Here is a 24,624-nt window from a genome sequence, read left to right as displayed (position 1 = left end):
CGGCAGCATCGCTCTCCCAGCCTCTGGCTCCACGGACAAAGAGTGTCTGTGTCCCTGGGGAAGAGGGGTGGGGCCCCATCTGGCCTGAGGGTGAAATGGGGGCTATGGGGTGGGGAGAAGAGAGGGAATCTCCCCAAGCTGCTCCTCCTCCCTCCTCAGGGACCTCAGAGGCTAAGACTTCTGCTAAAAGATTCTCATAAAGAGAGTGCCCTGCCCTGCCTTGCTGGGAAGTTCTTCCTAGTCTACCCCCATCATTTGACATATCTATGCCCATTCTCCTCTTTGAAAGGACCCTTCTGGGATCACACTCTCTGTCACTTTCTTTCACTCCCTCCCTCCCACCAGAGATTCTTTGCCCAGATTAGACAGGGAGAGAATGCCCCTGCTAATTCCCCCAGCCCTGAATGATTTACAATCACAATAAAAAGACCCTAGTTGTGAGTGTAGCAGTGAGAAGAAATTTTTAACAAATAAAGGAAAGAGGCTATTTTGAGATGAAAAGATTACCCCCTCCCCTAGCTGCCTGCTCAGGGTCAGTTCAGAACTGGTGTCTTCTGGGGCCCCTTCACCTTGCAAGGGATTGGTGGGAGGGTGTCCAGGAGGTGGGGGGATGAGGCAAGGATGGGTGGCAGGAGGCAGGTGCTGGCCAGCAGAGGTCACCCATCCAGGGAGGGATCAACATGGCTGACGCACCCCGGACTGTACTGATCTCAGGCTGCTCCTCGGGAATTGGCCTGGAGCTCGCAGTGCAGCTGGCTCATGACCACAGGCAGCGCTACCAAGGTTAGAGGCTCCGGGGTGGGGCCAGGAGGGGTAGGGGTGGGCATGGCTTCTGAGGACCTTCAGCCCTCTTGGCACCATTTACTAGCCCATCCCATCAGCTGTATGTGTGGGCTTGAGGAGGACCCAGGACACATGGAGGCCCCCTTCCCACTTCTGCTCATGAATCATTCCCTCATCCAACAAATATTTCTTGTGCACCTACTGGGTGCCAGGCACCATTCTAGGTGCTGGAAACACAGCTGTGAACAAAACAGACAAAAATCTCTGCCCTCAGCTGTGGTGTAGTGAGGGAGGGGAGCAAGGACAGACAATAAACAGATTTTTTAAATTGTATAATATGTCTAGTGCTAATAAGTGCTAAGAAGCAAAGTAAAGTAAGGATGGGGTATGGTAGGAGGTGGGGGGTAGGTGATATTTTTTAAAGGGCTGGTGGGAAGGGCTTCCGTAAGGTTCCACTTAGGCATTCCCTAGGACTCCCCTCCCCCACCCCTCCCCAGATTATTGCTCCAAGATAAACCTCTTAAGTGACCCTGACCTTGGGGGTTTAAGGGGGACCTCTAAATCTAGGGACTCAGCCTCCTGCAACTCTGGAGTAAATTGCCTCAGTCTGCACTCCACCCATGGGAACCTCTGACCCAGAGCAGGCTGGAGCTGAAGTGGGCAAAAGGCTGCTACTTAAGAGGAGGTTGCAGGGGGCAAGGGCATTGCCCCAATTGGCAGAGCTGCTTCTCCCAGCCCTCTGCCCTCTGTCTTAGAGACACACACAGCTTTAGATGTGACAGACTGAGTGCCAGTGTGCAGGGAAGCAGTTGTGCTGTGTGTGTCCCTGTGGACAGGCAGATGAGTGAATAAAGCTGAAGGATGTTTATTGTGTGCTTACAACGTGCCAGGTTCTGATCTAAGTGTTGTGCATCTAGTAAGTCTTTTCATTCTCATATCACCCCTATGAGGTGGCCACCAACGTTAGCGCCATCTTAGAAATGAGGAAACGGAGGCACAGAATGCCAAAGGTCCTTGCCCAAAGTCGCCCCGCCAGAAAGTGGCAGAGCCTGGATTTGGACCCAGGCAACCCAGCCCTTGGGGCCACACTTGTCACATGTATGTATGCATGTGGTCCCATTCATCTGTGCAACACCCATGAATCACAAAGGCCCATAGACTGTATGAACGTGCGCCCCGGGGCTGTGCATGTATAATTGTGGGTACATGCATGAAGGGTACAAACATGGATACAGGGGTTTGAGCTCAGCACTCCCAACAAATCCAGGTTCAAATCTCAGTTCTAACACTTACTAGTGGTGGGACAGACAAGGAACTTCATTTTGCTTAGCCTCAATGTGTTAATCTCTATGATACAGATAATAACTTTACCTACTTATTCTGGCTACTATTGCTAAAGAACAAATCATTCCAAAATTTCTGGTGTAATAGAACAACGGCAATCAACTATCTCTCATGGTTTACAAAAGTCATAAATTTGGAAGGGCACAGCTAGACAGTTCTCACTCAGAGTCAAAGGCTACAACTAGAACAGTTGGGGGCTAGTCAGAGGCCTGGGCAGGCATCTCTCCTCCTTCTAATAATCTCAGGTCTTCTCCATGTGGTCCCTCTATCTGGCTAGCTTGGGCTTCCCCCCAGCATGGTGGATTCAGGATAGCTGGGCTACTACAAGGTGGCTGAGGATTTTAAGAGTGAACATTACAAGGGTGCCTGGGTAGCTCAGTCAGTTGAGCATCCGACTCTTGATTTTGGCTCACATCATGGTCTCAGGGTCGTGAGATCGAGGCCCACATCAGGTTCCACATTCAGAGTGAAGTCAGCTTGGGATTCTCTCTCGCCCTCTCCCTCTGCCCCTCCCCCCACTCCTGTTCTCTCTCTCTCTCTCAAATAAATAAATAAGTAAAATCTTAAAAAAAAAGAAAAAGAGTGAACGTTACAGCAAACAAGGCAGAAACTACAATACCTTTTCCGACCTAATCCCAAAAGCCACACAATGTTACTTTCACCATATTCTATTAATTCCCAGCTAGTCACAAGATTCAAAGAGAGGAAAATGAGATTTCATGTCTTGAGGGGGAGCAGCAAAGTTCTCAAAGAGCATATGTGATGAAAGATGTTGTGGCCATCTTTGGAAAATAAGTCCGTTGCCTAATCATAGGGTCCTCATGAGGATTAGAGACAGTGCTTATAAAGGTGTTTGGCACAAAGTAGATATTCAATAAATTGACATTTCTGTGGATGATGTAAATGTGGCTATTTGTATTTGCATGTACACACAATGCACACATATTGACCCTAAGTAAGTATGCATTTCTTTTCTTAAGGCAGTATGCTCTATATTTATTTTATTGCCTTACTCACTGGACTATAAATTCCATGAAGGCAGGAACTTTGCCTATCTTATTTCATGCAGTAGTCTCAGCACCTAGAATAAGGCATAGTGTATACTAAGTACATGCTCAGTAAATGTTGGATGGAGGGATGGAGGGATGGAGGGATGGATGAAAGTACATGTAAATGTATGTACACAATATCCATTTGTGGTTGTGTAGTGAACGTAGGTGTGTAAACCTGTGGTTCTCCATCCCTCTGTGACTGCTCGTGCAAGATCATGGAGATATGTAAGTGAATGCTCAGGGGAAATGAACCCAGTGCTTGCCCCAACTCTTTTTTCTGTCCCCAGTGGTGGCCACCATGAGGGACCTGGGAAAGAAGGGGACACTGGAGGAAGCTGCTGGGGATGCTCTGGGGCAGACCCTCACCGTGGCCCAGCTGGACGTATGCAGTGACGAGTCAGTGGCCCAGTGTCTCAGCTGCATCCAGGGAGGGGAAGTGGATGTGCTGGGTGAGACTGAACAGCCCCTGGGGTCACTCCCCCCTTCCCTGACCTAAGCTCAGATCCTCCTTACCGTGAATCCTCTCCAGGGTCTGAGCACCAGCCTTCTTGCTTCACCAGCAACTGCTAGCCCTGGACAGAAGGGATAGACAAGCTGGCTAACAGCCCAGGGTACCAGTTTATTAGGGTTACAAGAAATAAACTGAGTCCTGGGAGTGGATTTTATTGAATAGAACATCTCACATTTGGGGAAAGCCATATTTAGTTGGAAAAGTTACTTTGATGAGTCATTTGGGGAAGGGAGCATGATGAAGAAGCAACACATGATCCCTCAAAGACCTTCTAAGGAGGTGGGTGTGGCTGTTTTGATGCAAATTGGGGTCAGAGCTAAGTTGCTCTTGCATTAAGGGGAGGCTGCTCCCAGCAGCCTTTCTGCCAACCCAGGGTTCAGGGTCCCCATAACAAATGCTAAACTCTATGTAAAGATCATCAGGGCTCCACATTTGTCCATCAAGATACCCTGGACTGGCCCTGAATTTGGAGTAAGGGGAGGGATAATTCAGGGAGTGTCCCTAGAGGAGTGACACTAGAAGGGTTGGGGGGACCTCAAAGTAACCTTCAGTCCCATCCTTAGTGAATAATGCTGGAGTGGGCCTGGTGGGGCCCCTGGAGGGGATCAGCCTAGCTGCCATGCAGAACGTCTTTGAGACCAACTTTTTCGGGGCTGTCCGTCTGGTCAGAGCTGTCCTTCCTGGCATGAAGAGAAGGCGAAAGGGCCACATTGTGGTGGTCAGCAGTGTCATGGGGCTGCAGGGTAAGCCCTGGGAACCCACCCCTGGGAGTCCTCCTAGCATCTGACCCTCCCTAGGCTGGAAGAATGGCAAATAGGTTTTAGTTCATATTCCAAGTGAGCCTATGTTGAAAAGGATTCTGAAGCTCTATGGGACACATTTCTAGATTAGATTATGTCTGCCATGGCGAAAGAATAGGCAGTAGTATTATAAATGCTGTCAATCCACATCAACCTTACTTCTGGACACCTCTAAAAATCTCTCCCTTGGGGCACCTTGGTGGCTCAGTTGGTGGAGCGGCTGCCTTTGGCTCAGGTCATGATCCTGGAGTCCCAGGATCGAGTCCTGCATCGGGCTCCCTGCTCAGCGGGGAGTCTGCTTCTCCCTCTGACCCTCCCCCCTCTCCTCTCCCAACCATCTCCCCCAAACCAAAGGAACCATCAGAACGGACTCCTTTTTTTTTTTTTTTTTTAAGTAGGCTCCACAGGCATGGAGCCCAACTCAAGGCTCAAACTCACAACCCTGAGATCAAGACTTGAGCTGAGATCAAGAGTCAGGCGCTTAACAGACTGAGCCACCCAGGTGCCCCAGAACTCCTTTCCTGTGATGTTTTCTTGACAAACTCCTTTCCTTGATGTTTCTCTAACCAAGCTCCAGAGATAGCTTTGGGGCTCTGAGGTTCTTCAGAAAAAGAGAGCAGTAATTGTTTAGTGATGTCTGCTATTGGCCTACTATGGAGGCCACCTATTTGCCATCCATGCTCCTGGGTCTTTCCTCCTTGAACCCCTCTAGACTCCCTTCCTCCCCCTGGAAATTCCCTGGGATCTGCCCCCACCTCCTCAGCAGCCCCCTGAAGAATCCACCTTATTTTGTTTGTTTGTTTGTCTGTTTGTTTGTTTGTTTGTTTGTTTAAGAATCCACCTTATTTGTTACCCCGCCATGGGGAATCTATAACTACTACTCAGTCCCATCCCTTTGGCCCCTCTTCCAGCTGCACCTCCTCACCTCAGGGGCCACATTCACTCTCAATAAGGACAGATAAGAACTCTGCTGAATCAGACTTGCCCTCAGGGACCCTGGCAATCCTATGCTCAAGTGACCTAGAGGTTTAGAGGATGGAGGGAAGTAGAGTTTTCAAGAGCTAAGGCAAATGGAGCACTGGGAAGACGTAGCATATGGCACCCCAAGAGCCTCATCCTGAGCATGTGGGCTCATCCTTCAGCATATGCTCCTTTCACACATACATACACTCATCATGTTGACCCTAGATACCCCCTATTCTGATCTTCAAACCCTCTTTGCTCTGTCTCCTGAAGACCCCATGTCCCTCTGGACCCACAAGCCCATCACCAAGACACCAAAGGGCCCAACCTCCTCCAATCCTCTCAGGTGTCCTGTTCAATGAAGCCTACGCAGCCTCCAAGTTCGCCCTGGAGGGATTCTTCGAAAGTCTGGCTATCCAGCTGCTGCAGTTCAACATCTTGTGAGGCGGGCATTTGGGCAGTGAAGGAGGGGAATGGGAGACGGTGGTGGAGGAAGATGAGGGAAGGGGAGGTGGTGAGGGGAAGCGGGCTGGGAAGGCAGTGATGGTGGGAAAACAAGGCAGTGGTGAGAAAGTGGAATCAGGAATGAGGGAAATGGAGTTATTGGAAGAGGGTGGAGCAGTATGGGGGATGGATAGTGGAAGGACTGGGGGAACCAGGAAGGATGAAGAATGGTGAGAGAAATGGGGGGAGAGAGGAGGAGAGGGACAGTAATGGGGCAGCAAGTGGGTTGGGGTACCAGACCCTCTACCCCTACCGATGTCCCCAGCATCACCCTGGTGGAACCTGGCCCGGTGGTCACTGACTTTGAGGGGAAGCTCCTGGAGCAGGTTTCCACAGCCGAGTTCCCAGATACTGACCCCGACACCCTGCGCTACTTCTGGGATTTCTACCTCCCCACCTCCAGGGAGCTCTTTCACTCTGTAGGACAGAGCCCACAGGATGTGGCCCAGGTGAGTGGGGAACCCAGAGCCCCAAGACATGGCTCAGGTATGTGAGGGTGCCCCACCCTGCAAGCCCCCCACCCTGAATCCACGAGCTCAGGGCTCCACCCCATAGGTCATTGTCAAGGTCATCGGCTCAACCAGACCACCCCTGCGCCGACAGACCAATGCCCGCTACACCCCGCTGGTTGCACTCAAGGCTGTGGACCCCTCAGGCAGCCTGTACGTACGCACAACCCACTGCCTACTCTTCCGCTGGACACGCCTTCTCAACCTTGGCCTTCGATGTCTGGCCTGTGGCTGCCTCCGATTCCAAATACGGCCCCGGTGAGCAAAGCCTCAACCAACCCTCCCCACCTCTGAACAGCCAGGCCTCTTCAATTTACACCCATCTCAGAGGCCAGTACAGACCTTTCCCTCCTTCCTTCCTTCCTTTCTTCCTTCCTTCCTTTCTTCTTCCTTCCTATCTTTCTTCCTTCCTTCCTATCTTCCTTCCTTCCTTCAGCAAACTCTGCCTGACCCACTCTGTGCCTGGGCATTGCTGGGACCCCAGAAATTCCTCAGCATCCACGCACACACCCCTCCATGGTCAGGGCTGGGGCAGAGAGAGGGACCCTTGGACCCTGGGCTGAGGAGCCCAGAGTAAGGAGCTGGAGCTATCTGGGAAGGCAAGGGAGGCATCCTGGAGGAGGGGACATTGGGGCTGGACCTTGAAAGATGAGATAGATTGCCTCATTCAACCTCTGGACTTTATTATCTTGGGCCTGGGAATACAAGGATGATCTAAAACCCCCTCCACATAGAACTGAGTTGACTAAGGGGTCTTCAGACTTTTCTGGCCACACACTCCCTCAGCAAAATGTTTGTGCACTCACCAGCAGTGCATGTATATTTTTTCATAAAATATATATTTGTAACCACTAGCAATCACTATATTAAATATTTAATAAAGCTCAATTTCTTATGTCTAAATAAAAAATTAAAAAACAATAAGGTCCACTTCACACACATTAGAATGGCAACTATAAGTAAACCAAGCAAACAACAAAAACTCTTGAAAATAACAACTGTTGGTGAGGATGTAGAGAAATTGGCACTTGGGCACTGCTGGTGAGCCCTTAGGCACTGCTGGTGAGAATGTAAAATGGTGTAGTCACTATGGAAAATGTATAGTAGTTCCTCAAAAAATGAAACAGAATTATCATGGAACCCAGCAATCCCATTTCTGGGTATTAACCAGAAGAATTGAATGCAAGTTCTCAAAGAGATATTTGCACACCTGTGTGCAGCATTACTCACAATGGCTGAAAGGTGGAAGCAACCTCATCCCTCTGTCCATCAACAGAAGACTGGATAAACTCAATGAGGTATATCCATACAATGGAATATTATTCAGCCTTAAAAAGAAAGTAAATTCCAACATCTGATGCAACATGAATAAACTTTGAGGACATTATGCTCAGTGAAATAAGCCAGACAGAAAAAGGACAAATAATTTCTGATACCACTTAGGTGAAGTCCCTAGAGGAGTCAAATCCACAAAGACAGGAAGTAGATAGTGAGAGCCAGGCGGGTTGGGGTGGGGAGTCAATGTTTAGTGGGGAGAGAGTTACAATTTTGCAGGATGAAGAGTTCCATGGATGGATGGTGTCATGGCTGCACGACAGTGTGAATGGACTTATACTAATGAATTGTACACTTAAAAAATGGTTAAGATGGTAAATTTTGTGTTATGTATATTTCATCACAATTAAAAAATTTTTTAAAGCAATAGGGGTCCAAGTTTCTTGGCCGTCGTGTGGAGAGTTTGGAAGCAAATGGACTCTGGGTGTAAGTGTTGACCCTGCCTCTTGTTCACTGGGTGACCCTGGGCAGGTGACTTCCTGGTGTCATCTTCCGGAAAGCAGAGCTAACAATAACAACACTGAAATGATAGGAAAAGCACCCTGCTCTGTTTTTCCATTTCACTTGGAGCTTTTGGTGTGGTTCGTGCTTAGCTACCACCTTGGAATGCTAGGCTCCAGGCGAAGGTGTTTTAATTAATGTTTGCTCTTGCAGCCTTGTTAGATAGAGGCACTCAGAACCTGCTCAGTTCATAAAATGAGGAAACCAAGGTTGTCCAGAACAGAGGGGAGGGACAGGAATCAAGCCTAGGTCTGTCCAACTCAAAGTCTATGCTGGTCCTCAGGGGTCTCTAGTAACCTCTTCTAGGGAAAGAGAAAATGAGTCCAGAGTCCGCGAAAGAGGTCTCTTTGAGTCAGTGCAGAGATAATGGGGCTACTTAATATTTTTGGTCAAATGAACCCCTTCTTTCCCCTCCCTGACATTGGATTTTTGAAGCAATATTGGAATACCTGCAAAAGAATATTTGAAAATAGATCATGATGATGGTTGCACAGTCTTGTAACTATATTAAAACCACCGAAGTGTGCGTTTTAAAATGGCAAATTTTATGGTATATGAATTATCTCAATTTAAAAATTAAATACATGGGTTTTTTTTAAGATTTTATTTATTTATTTGAGAGAGAATGAGAGAGAGAGAGCACATGAGAGGGGGGAGGGTCAGAGGGAGAAGCAGACTCCCCGCCGAGCAGGGAGCCCGATGCGGGACTCGATCCAGGGACTCCAGGATCATGACCTGAGCCGAAGGCAGTCGCTTAACCAACTGAGCCACCCAGGCACCCTAAATACATGTTTTAAAAAGAATATATGAAGCACACATACGCAAGAGGTCTTTGGATTGCCAGCAGGAGGCATCAGCAGGAGATGAGAGTCTGGGAGGAGAAAGGCCAGAGTATTTCTCCCACAAGCTCCCTCCATGGGGGTCATTGTGCATCAGCAGCATCTCTCCATCCATCGGAGATTGTAGCTCCAGTTTCTGAGAACCACTCCTTCCCTTTGCCCCTTTCAGCTAAAGATGGTGATGGGACCCCACAATTGCCCGCAGGATGACACTGCACTATTCACAGTAGGGCTATGCACCTTCTGTCTTCATCTTTATAATTGTCCCAGTCTTCATTGATCCCCAAATTACCCACTTTGAGTGTGCTATCTCTTTCCATCCAGGACTCCGACTGATGTAATGTATGTGTGTGAAAGAGCAGGGGAGCAAAATGCACACACACTAGACCACCATCAGACTCCACCATTAGAACGTAATTGATACTTGCTGCCTGCCTTACCCCAAAGGTCTCCACCATCCTGATTTCTATTTCCAACATTCTCCTGTTTTTCAAGAAACTCCCTTGGGGCGCCTGGGTGGCTCAGTTGGTTAAGCGACTGCCTTCGGCTCAGGTCATGATCCTGGAGTCCCGGGATCGAGTCCCGCATCGGGCTCCCTGCTCAGCAGGGAGTCTGCTTCTCCCTCTGACCCTCCTCCCTCTCATGCTCTCTGTCTCTCATTCTCTCTGTCGCAAATAAATAAATAAATAATCTTTAAAAAAAAAAAAAAGAAACTCCCTTAAATAAATTATTTCAAAAGACAAATTTGGGGTGCCTGGGTGGCTCAGTTGGTTAAGCATCTGCCTTCTGCTCAAGTCATGGTCCCAGGGTCCTGGGATCCAGCCCTTGGGCCATCATCATTGGGCTCCCTGCTCAGCGGGGAGTCTATTTCTCCCTCTGTCCCTCCTCCCACTCGTGCTCTCTCTCTCACTCACTCTCTCTCAAATAAATAAATAAAATCTTTTTTAAAGTTTTTTTTTAAATATTATTTATTTGTCAGAGAGAGTGAGTGAAAGAGAGAGAGCACAAGCAGGGGGAGCATCAGGCAGAGAGAGAGGGAGAAGCAGGCTCCCCACTGAACTAGGAGCCCGATGAGGGACTCGATCCCAGGACCCTGGGATCATGACCTGAGCCAAAGACATATGCTGAACTGACTGAGCCACCCAGGCACCCCTAAATAAATAAAATCTTAAAAAAAAAAAAGACTAATTACCTTCTTGCCAAGAAGGAAAAGCCATCATAGCCACCATAAGTGAAGCCAAACTCACTTATTTACAGGTGGGGCATACAATATTCCAAACCCCATACTCACAGACTCTTGGTGTGAGGAAAATACCAGGCCATCTCCCTCAGATTCCCTTGCAGCTAGGGAGTGAGCAAGTGGCCCCGATTCCACTCAGCAGATGTACAGATTTAGATTTGAGAACCCACCACCAAAGGAGGGAGCAGAAGGGACAGAGGCATTGCGAGCGCCCAGGGTTGTCAGCAAAAGCCAGAGGTGCCGGCTGGTTTCAGGAGAATGATTTAAGCTGTGGCCTTAGCTGCTGGCCTGCACCCTTACTTTGTCCCTTTTCATCTTCAAAGGCTGGTGATTTCATTAGCCACCAATATATCCACCTGATAAATTCCTTTGCAGCTTAAATCACCCTGAGTCAGCTTCTGTTGCATATAAGGAAGAATCACCACCAATCCAGATGGCAACACAAAAGCAAATGCAGGGGAGGAGGGGGGACTGTTATTATAGTCTAGCTGGATGCTCTTGCCGACCAACAGAAATTGGCCAACGTTCAGAAGGTGTTGAAGACGTCCTAACCCTTGTTCTTGATTTCTACACTCCCACCCGCCCCTCTATCTTCCCCATCTTAGCAAAGATAAGTCTGTTCTAGTTGCTCATGCCAAAAATCTTGGAGTCATCTCTACTTCCTCTCTCTCATACCTCACAACTAATCAGATCTTGTTCGCTTGACCTGCAAAATATATTCAGAACCCAACCATTTCGCAACACCTTCTGGGTCCCCACACTAACCCAACCACCAGCATTTTTCAGCTGGAGTATTGCAGCAGTCCCCTCCCCGCTCCCACCTTCTGCTCTTGCTGCCCCCTACAATTCATTCTCCACACCACAGCCCAGAAGATCCTTTAAAAACAGCTTTTGAATTGATAAAATGCTCAATGTTTTTAAAAATCAATATATATGTGTATATGTATGTATAAAAGAATATTTTAAAAGCAATTCTCCCAGCCTCCTCTTTCCCTCAACTGCCTAATTCCTGACCTCCCCACCTCGAGTTATCTATCCAGGTTTTCTTTCTGATTATACCAGAAAAAAACCTGATAAATGGATAAGCAAACTGTAGTATATACATACAAAGGAATGTTATTCAACCTTAAAAAGGAAGAAGATTCTGGCACATGCTACAACATGGATGAACCTTGAAGGCATTATGCCAAGTGATATAAGCCAGACACAAAAGGACAAATACATTATATGATTCCATTTATGTAAGGTACATAGAATATGCAAATTTGTAGACAAAAAGTAAAACAATGGTTAACAGAGGCTTGGGGGGGTGTGGAAATGGGAAGTTAGTGTTTTATGGGGACAGAGTTTCAGTTTAGGAAGATGGGGCATTCTAGAGATGGGTGGTGGGGATGGTTGCACAGTGATGTGAATGTGCTTGATAACATTCAACTGCACACCTGAAAATGGTTAAAATGGTAAGTTTTATGGTGTTCAGATTTACCACAATTTAAAAAATAAATATGGAGTATTTTAATGGAAAAACAGAATATGTATGAATCTACACATGTGTATATACATATATGTATTTATTTAACTTTTCACAAAAAGCTGCATACTATACACCTAAATGCAAACTTTAGTTCTTTCCTTGAATAATATGTCTTAGAAGCGTTTCCATATCAGCCCAAGCAGACATCCTCATTCTTTTGCACAGCTACAATATATTCCATTGTGTAGATGGACAATAATTCATGCAACTGGTCCTGTACTGATGAATCTTTGGGCTCTCTCCAATCTTTTCCTATTACGTATGAATAACCTTGTTTGCATACATCATTTCACACATGTGCAAGTATTTCTGTCTCGGGATTACTTGGCCAAAGTAACTATGTATTTGTCATTTTTATGAACATTATCAAATTCATCTCTATTGGGAAGGACTGATGTCCATATGTTAGCATGGTCACTTCCCCACAACCTCACCCCACTGCACATTATTAGTCTTCTACATTTTGGCCATTCTAATGGGTAAAAATTACTATCTCACATTTCTCTTATTTCAACTTGCATTTCTCTTATTATGAGTGAAGTTGACTTTCTTTTCATATGTCAAAGAAACTTTTTTTTTAAAGATTTTATTTATTTATTCATGAGAGAGAGAGAGAGGCAGAGGGAGAAGCAGGCTCCCAAGGAGCAGGGAGCTCGATGCGGGACTCGATCCCAGGACCCTGAGATCATGACCTGAGCCGAAGGCAGACGTTTAACCATCTGAGCCACCCAGGCGCCCAAAGAACCTTTTGTATTTCATTTTTTGTGAACATTCTGACCACACGTTTTGCTCAAGTTTTTCTATTGGATTGTTTATATATTTATTATTAATTCCTAGAAACCCTTTACATATTATGGAGATTAGGGAGACTGTAATTTGAAGTGCACTTTTCCCCTATTTTTTCCAACATTCCTGCGGTGTCATTTTGCCTTATTTATGTCATGGAATTATTCACCCTTCGTATTGTTGCTACCTTTGGGTTTCAAATCAGAGTAACAAAGGACCTACCCAGACTGATTCTGTTAAAACAGAAAAATAATGTCACTCATCTTTTCAAAAATTCTCCAATGGTTCTCCTCTTACTTAGGTTCAAATCCACAACTATGAGGCCTCCTACATGATCTGATCCTTGAATATTAATCTCAAATTATCTCCCACTCTCTCTGTTTCACCCACTTTGTTCTAGGGACACCGACCTCCTTACTATTTCTTAAATACTCCATGCACATTCCTACTTCAGGGCCTTTGTACTTGCTGCTCCATCTGCTAGAACAATTTTCCCAGATAGCCACGTGGCTCCTTTCTTCAGTTCACCTTTTCGGAGAGGCCACAAGATAGTACCCTGTCACTCTGTCCCCTGAACCTGCTTTACTTCTCATCACCTGACATATACTAGTTATTTGGTTTTTGCTTCTCTCCCCCTACTAGAATGTCAGCTCCATGGGGAGAAGACTGTCGTATGCTCAGCTACATCCCCAGCACCCACAAGAGTATGTGGCACGAGGTAGATATCCAAATATCTGACAAATGAAAGAATGAGTGGGTAAATTAATGCATCGAAATGAGACTCTCCGTGGCCTAAGAAGAAGGATTTCAAGACCCTTTTCTTACTACTCCCCAAATCACCATGCTCCACCTCCCTTCCAGGTCTTTGCATGGGCTGTTCCCTCCCCCTGAAACAAAACCATCTTGCTGTCTCCCACCCCTAATCCTCGCCCTGATTACCCACACTTTCCTGAGACTTTCAGGTCTCAGCCTAAATACCGCTTCCTCCAGGGTGCCTTCTTTGACTCCCCAGCCTGGATGGGTTAGGAGGTTTCTCTGGGCCCTCATAGCTGCTTATTTGGGGGTAGTTTTCCCTGATCAGGCTGTCAGTTCTGTTGGAGCGCATATCACACCGCTTTCAGACCCAATAATCACCCCCAAACGTGACTGCTGAATTCCTCTCCCTCCTCCCATATAAAGCAACAAGCTTCCCCTGAAAATTCTCACTGAGTGCCAGACCTCCTTGCACCAGAAGGGGAGGCACGTGATGGATGCCCTTAGGGACCAGCAAGGGCCGTTCCTGAAGCCTTAGGGAAAACAAGTGCGTGATCAGACGCCCTCAGGGACCAAGAAATGACCGGAGGAGCCTGGGCTCAGACAGGAAGTGGCCAAGCAGGGCACATCCTGGCGGTTTCGTCCACGTCCACGCTAAGACGCAAGAAACGTCACCTTTTTGAGCTCCGGTTTCCTCACCTGTAAAATGGAAGGGTTGCTGGCGAGAAAGTCCCTACTAAGTGCCGGGACTTAGTTGTTTCCTATATGACAGCCATTCACTGAAATGTTGCTATGGGTATGACTCCTAGCCTCCGGGATCCTGTCCGGCCTTTCCCGGGAAGCTTTGGGCTGGAAGCCTGGAGGAGGAGGGAGCGAAAACAGAGGCCACACATCCCTGCAAAGCCGTCCCTCCTGCCCTGGCTTGCTTGCTGCAAACCCGGGGTCCCAGGGAGGGGAAGGCGGGCGGGATCTGAGCGGCAGTAGCAGCTGCTCTGGGCGTGCGGCCAACGTCCCCTCCCTCCACCACCCGCATTCCTGTGGGAGGAGGCCGAGCGCTCCTCAGTCTGGCTGGAGGCTCGCTGGCGCCCTCTCGCGGCCAAGTGCGAAAGGTTGAACTTGACCATTAACTGGTGTAGGGGACCTGGGTGGATCCCACAGGTGGTCTGCGACCCCCTACTCCTCCTCCCACTCAAACACAGGTTCACTTAACTTGCTGTGTGATCTTAGGCAAGTCCCTTAACCTCCCTGTGCCTCAGTTTCCTAGCTGCAGTTTCGGGCAGGACACTTTACCTTCTGGTGCCTAGGTTTTTCCATCAGCAAAGTGGATCAGTGGGTCATTAGAACCCTGAGAGGGTGAAAAGAGACAGTCCCGGTGAAGGCAGCTACAGTAAACACCCACTCCCCAGAGGAAGGGGTTTCCGTCCTGTTCACTTCTGTGTCCCCAGCACCTACAACAAAGCCAGACATGCAGCTGGCGCTCAAACTTATTTTATATATTAGTTATTGAACAAATGCTTATTCTTCATTTAGGGGAGCTGAGGCTGGGGTGGGGAGGAGGGGACAGATGTATGAGATGTGAGCTCCTGTCACTCATTCACCCAGCACCCATTTTCGCCTCCATCCATTTGTTCGTCGGATGATAAAGCTATATCACCTTGTTTTCAAAGTGTGTCCCACCTCCTCTGTTTTTCCCTTCCTGGGCCCACCCCCAAGACAAAACTGAAACTCAAAGAAGCTGCAGGCTTGAGCAGGTTTCAAAAGCCCCAGATGTGCTTACCTCCCCAGGATTCCCACTGGGGAGACAGAGATACTGGCATGGCGAGAGGGAGTCCAGACTGGACAGAAGGTGGGAGGGACTGAGACTAGAACCCCTGCCATCCCACACTTTTGGACAATGCCTTGTTCTGGACACTTAGAAGCCCCTGGGACAGAGAGGGGGATGTAGACACCTGGTGTGGGGACAAAGATGTGAAGGGGGGAGCTCACCCCCAGCTAAGGGAGGGCTGAACAGCACCAGCAGAGCATCCCACAGAGCAGGGAGACAGAGCTGAAACATCAAAGAGGACACCAGGGCGCCTGGGTGGCTCAGTCGTTAAGCGTCTGCCTTCGGCTCAGGTCATGATCCCAGGGTCCTGGGATCGAGCCCCGCATCGGGCTCCCCACTCAGCGGGAAGCCTGCGTCTCCCTCTCCCACTCCCCCTGCTTGTATTCCCTCTCTCGCTGTATCTCTCTCTGTCAAATAAATAAAATCTTTAAAAAAAAAAAACCAAAAAACAAAGAGGACACCAATGTTCTAGAACCTTCCAAATTAAGTCTCATCTGCTTCCCTGATCCAGCTCTTAATTTGATTCTGTTGATTCTTTGCTTCACAAAAGATTGTTTACCATGGACTCAAGAGCATCACCCGCAGCCTCACGGCTCCCTGCCTGACCCAGGGCAAGTTGCCTTCACTCAGCAGGCCTCAGTTTCCTTATCTGTACAATAGGTGGGAATTCTTACTTCAGCATAAATGTGGGACATTTATGGTTCTTCTGTCAGTGCACATAGAGCATGTAGAATAGCATCTGGCACACAGTAGGTGCTCAGTAAATACCTGAGGAATGAATGACTAGATCCCACCTTCCCCTTTTGTTTCTAACACACTTGGTTTTCCAGCTCTCTACAAAGGTAGAGTCTGGAAAGAGGGCACAGGTTGATCCTAATTAACAAGAGGCTGTGAGGTTTAAGGAGGAAATGCACCTTAAGCCCTTAGCAAGTCCTCCTTAAATGTCCACTCCACAGGGGCAGGGATTTCGTCTACCGTGGTCACTGCTGTGTTCCCAGCATGCCTAGGAGGGCTGGGCTCATAGCAAATACTTAATGAATCTTTGTAGGATAAATGTATATTATCATTGTTTCAGGGAGATCTGGGGCTTTCCAATAAGCAAGACTCTCCAAGCTAGCAGTATTGGCTTCACTGAAAAAAAAAAAGAAGAAGAAGAAGAACCAGATAAACTTGTCAGCAACCCATCTGCTTCTAAGAGGCAGAGGCCACAAAGTTGGTCCAACATCTTTAAAGGGCATATTAAACAGGCAGTGAAAATTATTTCGGGACAGAGAAAGCCTTCTTCCAGGAATGCCTCAAGCATGATGTGTTTTTGTCCCTGGTTTCATATGTATAATTTGCCTTCTGGAAAAGGAGCCCAGAGAGCTTGGCCTCCAAGGGGGGACTGGAATACTTCCTAGTGCAGCTGTCCCCAGCCTCCCGTGGAGGATGGGCTGAGAAGGGAGGAGCAGCCCCCCTCTTCCCCCATTGGATTTATGGGGATTCCCTCCCCACATCTGTTTAGATATTAACTCAGCCAGGACAGACCAAGGCAAACAGAGCGGACAAGAGGGCGTGTGTCTGTGGCCTGTGGTTGCACGTCAGCCCCCTACCACCATGGATGTGCCCTGGCTCGTGGGGTTGATTCTACTCCTCTTGGGGACCCCTCTTGCCCATGCTGAGCCACTGTGAGTCTGGGAAACGGAGGGCACTCAGCCGCTGCCTGCATGATTCCCTGCATGTGAGCCTGCCTCTCTGCTGCTGCTTCCCCCACTTGAGTTCCCCTCCCCGCCCCCATGCTCCTGTGTTTGTCTACTGGCAGGTACATCCTGGTGACCCCCCCCCCCCCCGAGCCCTGCGGGCCGGCAGCCCTGAGACCATCCATGTACAGGCTCACTCGGACTCCCAGCAGTCCCTCAAAGGGACCCTCGAGGTGAACCTCACCATATGGGACTTCCCCATGAAGAAGGCAGTGATGGCTAAGAGCCACCTCATTCTCTCAGAAGAAAATGACTTTATGAAACAGGCCTCCGTGACGGTAGGTGACAGGCCAGGATGGGTGGCCACAGAGGGAGGCTCTGGGTCAGCAGCAAGGATGGAGAGGGGCAGACTCTAGAGGGACTTCCCACGAGGGACACTGGAGAAGAGATGCAGGGTTTGGATATACTTACTCCTCCTCTTATGTCCCGTCCAGTTAGAAATCCAAAGTCCTCTGAGTCCGGGCTCCAACAAGGGCAGTGACTAGCCCAGATGATGTCTCTGTGAGAATTAATAAAAGGCGCCCTCTGCTGGTGGCTTGGGAAGCTGACCGTGGATTGGATTGCATTCCCGCTTTGGCTGGATGTCCTTGTGCAGGAGCAACCTGCAAGGCAACCTTGCTCCCAACCACAGAGCCAGAGGGCCCCGCCCCCCACTCAATTGTTTCTCCCAAGATCTGGCTCAGGGATTTGCTCCCAGGGATGGAGACCTCAGCAGAGCCTGAGGAGTGTGGGCTTCTCTCCCCAGATTCCCGAGAGCCTGATATACCCCTCACAACCAGGGCAGCAGTATGTCATCATCCGGGCAACCTGGGCACCCATCTCGACCACTTCATTCATGGAGAAGATAGTGCCGGTGGCTCCCCATGCTGGCTACATCTTCATCCAGACAGACAAGCCCATCTACACCCCTGAGCACTTGGGTACAGCCCCCAGGCACTTGGCCTAGGGCAGATGCTGACTCTCATTCCCAGTCTCCCCCATTGCCTGTCATATTCCACCCCCCAAGGTCACCCTCTGTCCAAAGACCCCTATATCCTAATACCCAAGATCCTAACGACTACCTCCCTCTTCAGATTCTACCCAGAACTCAGAGTCTTCCCTCTCCCTCCAGTTCAATACCGGGTGTTTGTTGTGGACCACAAGATGGATCCTGTGACCAGGATATTCACTATGGACATCGACGTGGCCTCTCCTGATGGGAGAGTGGATCCCAGACACTGAGGTTATATCATGTGCTGAAGGCCTGGGGTATGAAGCACCCACCCCCTGTCCCCACAGAACACGGAGGGGATCACTGTGATCAGCCAGAATCTGCTAGCTGAGGACGGTTTCTTCACAAGATCCTTTAAACTCCCACAGATTGTCAGGTGCCCTGCTGGGAGCCCTGTGGATGGAGGGATGGAGGCTGTCCTTCTCAGTCTCCATCTCTCCGAATTTTCTGTGTCTCAGTTTTGGGACCTGGAGCATCGAAGCCAGTTACCGAAGTGCAGCCAAGCAGAAGTTCAAGGCAGCCTTTGATGTCAGGGATTATGGTGAGCAGGGTGTGATGGGCAGGGCAAGGTGGGACATGCAAGAAGCAGGGTTGGAAGTGGAAAAGAGGTCTCATGGTGCACCAACTGTGTGCTAGGGCCTAAGCTGGGTGCTGGTGAACAGAACCATGTGTTCCAATCTTTGGGGGTTGCAAGAGTCACTGAGGAAGGAGTGAACAGGGAGGGGACAAGGGGGGGACAGCAAAATACTGAGGGTGCCCACTGCCTTTACTCCATCCAGTGCTCCCATCATTTGAGGTCCAGCTGAAGCCAAACAAGACTTTCTTCTACCTCAACGATGAGGCTCTGGGTATGGACATCGAGGTTTGGTAAGTCCCCTTGTCCCCAGCCTGGCCAGAGGACCAGGAATGCCAAGAAACTGAATGGGTGGAGAAGCAGGCCATTTCTGTGGCACTTAAGGTATGGTAGAGGTACTCTTTGCCACCCATGAGATATTCTTGGCCACCTACATTGTTTTGTGAGGTTGTCCAGACCATGTCTGCCATGTGTAGGTAGTACAGACCATCCCTTCAGGTCTCTGGGGTTGTATAGGACACGTCGCCCACCTAATAAAGCCATGCCAAGTCTCATGGCTCGGACCATCTCTGAAGGTCCACAAGGTAGCACAGGCAAATTTGCCATCTTACGAATTGTCCAGACTGTCTCCACAGCACTATGAGGTTGTACAGACCATTTGTCCACCTAAGTTGTAAGGGCCATATCTGCCACTTCTCGACACTATGCAGACCATTCCTATGCATGCCTCCTAGGCTGCCTGATGAGGTTTTATGGGCTACCTCCACCATCTTGTGAGGTTGCACAAGCTACATCTGCAACCCAACACGAAGCTTGATGAAACACATTTATCACTTCCCAGCATTGTGTAGGTGAGCAATGAAACCATCTAAGTTTCCAGGGGTCACTCTGCCCCTCCCAAAGATTTACCACCATCCCTGCAGCCTCATGAGGTCATACAGGACATCTCTGCAACCACATGAAGTTGTATGGGTGTTTCAGAGCCAGTGGAATGACCTTCCACCCACCCCCAGGTATGTATTCAAAGAGTCAGTGGATGGACATGCTCTGGCCATCTTCAGGGTGAAGTCGCATTCCCACCGGATGCCCATCCAGAGCTCCCTGCAGAGAGTGGAGGTGACTGAGTCTTGACCTCTCTCCCCCACCAACTTCCCTCTCCATCAACCCTCCTCTACTCCCCAAGAAACTATCTCCTCTTCTCTCTCTCACCCTGAGACCAGATCTCTGAAGGTCTGGGCCACATCTCCCTCCAGAAGGACACACTGATGTCCACATTCCAAGGCCCAGAAGAGGACTACATTGGGGCCTTAATCTTTGTCAACATCACCGTGTTCTCTTCAGGTGCCACCCTCACCCAAGCTCCTGGCTGAGGTCAGGACAGTGTTCTTACCCAACCTAGACATTCCACCCATGTGACCATGGGCCACCTCCCAGTCCGTTTCCTCATCAGATAAATGCAAAAATGCCAGAAAGGCTGGAAGGAGCTGAGATTGTGTTACTGTCTTTCTCTGTCTTCACCAAGACAGGCCTCCCATACCAGCAGCCCTGCCATTCCCCCAAGAAACTGAACCTCCTCCACAGACCTCACAGTCCCCTGTTTCTCCAGGGGGTGAGATGGTCCAGGCTAAGACCTCCGGGGTGAAGATCATCCGGAGCCCATACAGCATCAAGTTCATCAGGACACCCCAGTATTTCAAGCCTGGGATGCCCTTCTACATTAAGGTCAGAGTCTGACTTCATTCCACCCAGGGTCTTGGGGCTCCCTTCCCCTAATAGACCCTTCTCAGGAGACAAAAACCCATACTGGACTCACCTGTCCCCCACAACTTAGAATCCATCAGGCCTCCCAGACCAATCCCAAGTCTCTCTCAAGTCTTAACCCAGGTCCCCCCAAAGCACTGTGATGACTCCATAATTTCTCTGTGGGAGGCTTAGTGGTCACAGTCAGGCTGGAAGGTGGTGCTCAGGGGGTTATCTTGAGGCTACTTTTGCAAGGCAAGCATGCTGTTTTTACATGCATTCATTTTGGGTGACTTTGAGATGTCTGATGGACATTAAGAAAACTAGAAACATCCTTTGGTGCCAGTCCTACTAAAGATTTCCCCAAGCCCTCCACATCTCTCCACTCCAATTCCCTCCACCTCCACCCCACCAGCACACCAACACCCAGGGCCATCACATATGATTACACACTGCAAAACTTGAGGGGGTGCCATTCATAAAAACTCTAATATGAATGGTGTCCCCAGTGTTGTTCAGTGCACAACTTGTACAGCTATACAAGGCAGTCCTGTCCAGATCAGATTCCCAGTACCCACTTCTCATGCCAGGCCACCACCAGGCCTATCTTTCATCTCACCCCTGATTCTACCTCAGGTCTTTGTCTCAAATCCTGATGGGTCCCCAACCTCTAGAGTCCTTGTCCGATGCCAAGACAAACAAGACCACACCCCAGCCAATGGAGTGGCCATTTTGACCATCAACACAAATGCAAATAATCGGGAGAAGCTCCCTATCTTGGTACCAACTTAATGGGGCAGGGATGGTGGAGCTGTGTGAGCTGGAAGAGCTGGAGGTTTACTTGCCCATCACTCTCCCCAGGTAGAAACTGATGAGCCTCTCTGGCCAGAAGAGCAGGCTTCAGCCAATATGATGGCTTGGCCTTACTCGACTCAGGGTGGGTCAGGGAACATCTTGCACATTGAGGTGAAGACAGTCGCAGAGGTTGGCAGCAGCATCTACCTGAGCCTTGTCACAGAACATCAGCATTCTGAAACCAAGAAACAGATCACTCACTTCACCATCCTGGTGAGTGGCTAGGACTAAAACCTAAGCCAAGGAATTATTTCCCTGGAACATCCCTGGCTAGCTGGTTTGGAGAAACTGAACAGTGGTGTGAAGGTGGGAACCATTTGGGGTGGCCTCAGACTAAGGGGCTGAAGCAAAGGAACTGTGGGTCTCCCTTGTGAACTGAGATGGCTTCAGGAAAAGGTTGACCTTACCCTTCTTATTCTTGTCTTCCCTTGTCTCCAAGGTCCTGAGTAAGGACCGGATTGTGCATGCCAAACATCAATCAAAAAGTGACCTCACGGTAACCACTATTGATGTGACTTCAGAGATGCTGCCCTCCTTCTGCATCCTGGCCTTTTATTTACTGCCTAGGGGAACAGGTCAGGATCCTAAACTGGTGGCCGACTCTGTATGGGTTGATGTGAATGACAGATGCATGGGGACGGTGAGCCAAATTCCTTGAAGTTGCACATTACCATCATAAAGCTTGGATGGGCAGAAAGTCTGTCCAAGTTGAAGGGCTCCAAGTCTGGGGGCAGGGGAGAAGAGGAGATGTGCCCTTAAAAGCTCACCCTAGGGCATGGCGAATATGCAAGCAAATGTGTGGAGTTGGGATTGGCATGGTAAAGTTCCCGGATGCTCCATCAGAGCCATAAGGAGCATAAACTTGAAAGTAGACTTGGATAAGTCTCTTGGTAGCATATGAGCCCCTTTTCCTGACATCTCTTGTTTTTCCTGGCTCAGCTGAAGGTTGGTTTGAAGAAAGAAAGACGCTTCCAGACTTTGAAGCCTAACAGCCACGTGGAAGTGAAGGTGACAGGTGATAAAGAGGCCACAGTGGGTTTGGTGGCAGTGGACAAGGCTGTCTATGTCTTGAACAGCAAGCACAAGCTCACACAGAAGAAGGTGAGAATATGTGGGCTATGGGCCAGGAGGTTGCCTGGAGGTTCTAATAACTGGGGCTTTAGCTTCTTCAGCTGTAAATGGGCAACTTTGATAGTTGCAAGGATTCAAGGAGCTAGCACACAGCTAGAGATTGGAAGGTGATAAGAGCTCAATAAATGGGAGGTGGTGTGAGAATTATTATTTGAGCCAGCTATTTCAGTGCACCATTGCTCCTTCCCTGAAAAGGTCATACAAGCTCCAAAGCCAGGTTCCTATCTTAACCCCCAGGTCTGGGATGTGGTGGAAGAATATGACATTGGCTGCACAGCAGGCAGTGGGAAAGACGGACTTGCTGTATTCAAGGATGCTGGATTGGACCTGAAGATGAGCACGGGGATGCACACCCCAGCAAGCTCAGGTACAGGAAGGGACATGCTGGGGGCAGGGTGGGTGGGCAGTGTTGTCTAGTGGTTAAGAACATGAGGTTTGGTGTCAGACAGGCTAAAATCTAGGACCCTCCTACTTACCATGAGTCAGTTACGTTTCCTCTCTGAGGCTCCATTTCTCTGTCCATAAAATGGGGATAATAATAGAAGTGACTCACTACCTCTTAGTTAAGATATAGGTTTGGCCATGGGTGTCAGAGATACAAACAGTAGCTTAAACAAGGTAGAAGTTTATTTCTCACTCAGTAACAGTTCTGATGTCATTCTGGGACTCAACCTCCTTCTAGCTTATTGTTCTGCTATATTCCAAGGTGGCATCTCATCAGGACCTCATGCCAGGCAAGAGTATGAAGGGAAGTAGGAAGGGGAGACACTTTCTCAAATCTCATTTGCCGGAACTCAGTCATGTAGCCCTACCTAGTTGCAAGGGAGGCTGGGAAATGTAGTCTTCATTCTGAGTGATATGCAAAAGAGGGAGGTTTAGTTGCCCCGGTTGAAGGGGGAAAGTGGATACTAGGGATAAGTAGGAGTGTCTTCTTTCAACTATAAATAATGATATCAATAATAGTTTCTATTTACTACAAGCTGGACACTGTGCTAAGTACTTTTATATGCATGATCTCATTGATAGAACTTTGATTGTACCAATTTACATAGCTGGAGAAATTAATGCCCAGAGAGTTTAAGTGACTTCCTGAAGATTGCACAGATTTTAAGTGGTGAATCATGACTATGAGGAGGCTACGGGATTAAATGCAATGATGCTTAGAAAGCACTGGGCATTCTGTAAGCACCTAATAAATATCAAGGATGTTGATAATGATCCTGACGGCGGTCCTCTCATTCTTCTCTCTGACCCTCAGACTGGCAGTGCCCTCAGAGCCCCCCTGCCAGCCGTCACCGCCGCTCCCTGAAATGGCTGGAGACAAAGAGGAATGCAGGTCAGAGCTAAAGCTGGACATGTCCCTCCTGGCTCCCTAAACTACTGTATTCATCAGAGCTTAGAAGAGAAAACTGAAACCACTCTAGGTACTTCAAGCAGAAAGGGAGGGATTTGGTGATGGGAGTCTGGTGCTTTCAAAATCATTAGACGGTCTGTAGGAGTGGACATCAAAAGGCTGCTTGCTGGGACTCAAGATCACCTCACTGCAGTTTTGCAATGTGTGAAATCTCGGGAAACTTCTGCCAATATCTCTTGCGATGCTGGTGGGTAGATAACAAAGTGCAGAAATAATGCCCATTACAAAAACACACGGAGTTCACCTGTGACTGGGGTTCACCTGTCAGTTACCACTGCCACAGGGAAAATGGCCTCCACTTCTTCCACCCTCCAAATCTTACACAAGCGTGTCTCTGTGGCAGAATCTTATCCCATCTAGAACCCTAGCAGAAGAGAGTCTGGGAAATGCAGCTTCTAGATGTCTAGGCTTTGTAATACAAGAGTGAATGTAGACAAAAGGAGAGACGGGTGCTGGGTACCAGTGGATAATAGCAAACCTGCCATCCCCAAGGCCAGGGTGTGGACCAGAATAAGATGTGAGCCTGGAATTCAGGGAAGATGGGAGGCAGCACTGAGTGGTGTTGGAAGCATGGGTTCTATGCATCTTAGATTTTTCAGTCTCTTTGAGCAGTGCTAATGACTTTGTGAATCTAAATAAAGAGAAAGTAAGTGAAACCTAATAGAAATTGAGATAAAACCTTAACTCTAATTTTGGTATTAAAGAGAATTATGCTAACCCCCTGGGAAAAGTTTATAATATAAGCCGTTGTTTTGTTTATGGTAATGATAAGTTGTATCATTTAACTATAATTATGTTAGTGGTAAACAATAAGATTTTTAAATTGCTATATATTTTAAGTTATTTATTTATTTTTAATTTTTTTAAAGATTTTATTTATTTATTTGAGAGAGAGAATGAGATA

General features: G+C 48.4%; 2 protein-coding genes and 1 long non-coding RNA gene across 3 annotated transcripts; all 3 read left to right on the top strand.

The window, feature by feature from the left end:
* The first annotated feature begins 446 nt into the window (after positions 1–446).
* Positions 447–7,973, top strand: RDH8 (retinol dehydrogenase 8). Its single transcript, XM_045863893.3, has 6 exons — positions 447–783; positions 3,467–3,628; positions 4,254–4,433; positions 5,800–5,893; positions 6,223–6,406; positions 6,513–7,973. Exons 1-6 carry the CDS (start codon positions 681–683, stop codon positions 6,726–6,728), a joined length of 939 nt encoding a protein of 312 aa, XP_045719849.1. The 5' UTR covers positions 447–680; the 3' UTR covers positions 6,729–7,973.
* Positions 7,974–18,506: 10,533 nt separating this feature from the next.
* Positions 18,507–21,207, top strand: LOC123834856 (uncharacterized). The gene is made up of 4 exons (XR_006788504.1): positions 18,507–18,575; positions 18,786–20,302; positions 20,957–21,100; positions 21,182–21,207. It is a non-coding gene; the product is annotated as an uncharacterized LOC123834856 (long non-coding RNA).
* A 1-nt stretch (position 21,208) lies between these two features.
* Positions 21,209–23,741, top strand: LOC123834855 (complement C3-like). Its single transcript, XM_045863891.2, has 5 exons — positions 21,209–21,388; positions 21,615–21,815; positions 22,115–22,276; positions 22,544–22,673; positions 23,565–23,741. Exons 1-5 carry the CDS (start codon positions 21,230–21,232, stop codon positions 23,651–23,653), a joined length of 741 nt encoding a protein of 246 aa, XP_045719847.2. The 5' UTR covers positions 21,209–21,229; the 3' UTR covers positions 23,654–23,741.
* The last annotated feature ends 883 nt before the right edge of the window (positions 23,742–24,624 follow it).

The sequence above is a fragment of the Mirounga angustirostris genome, unplaced genomic scaffold, assembly GCF_029215605.1.
Source record: "Mirounga angustirostris isolate CCGP_5_RB_7025 unplaced genomic scaffold, mMirAng1.0.hap1 SCAF_1, whole genome shotgun sequence".
Lineage (NCBI taxonomy): Eukaryota > Metazoa > Chordata > Mammalia > Carnivora > Phocidae > Mirounga > Mirounga angustirostris.
This window is presented reverse-complemented; position numbering and strand designations above follow the sequence as displayed.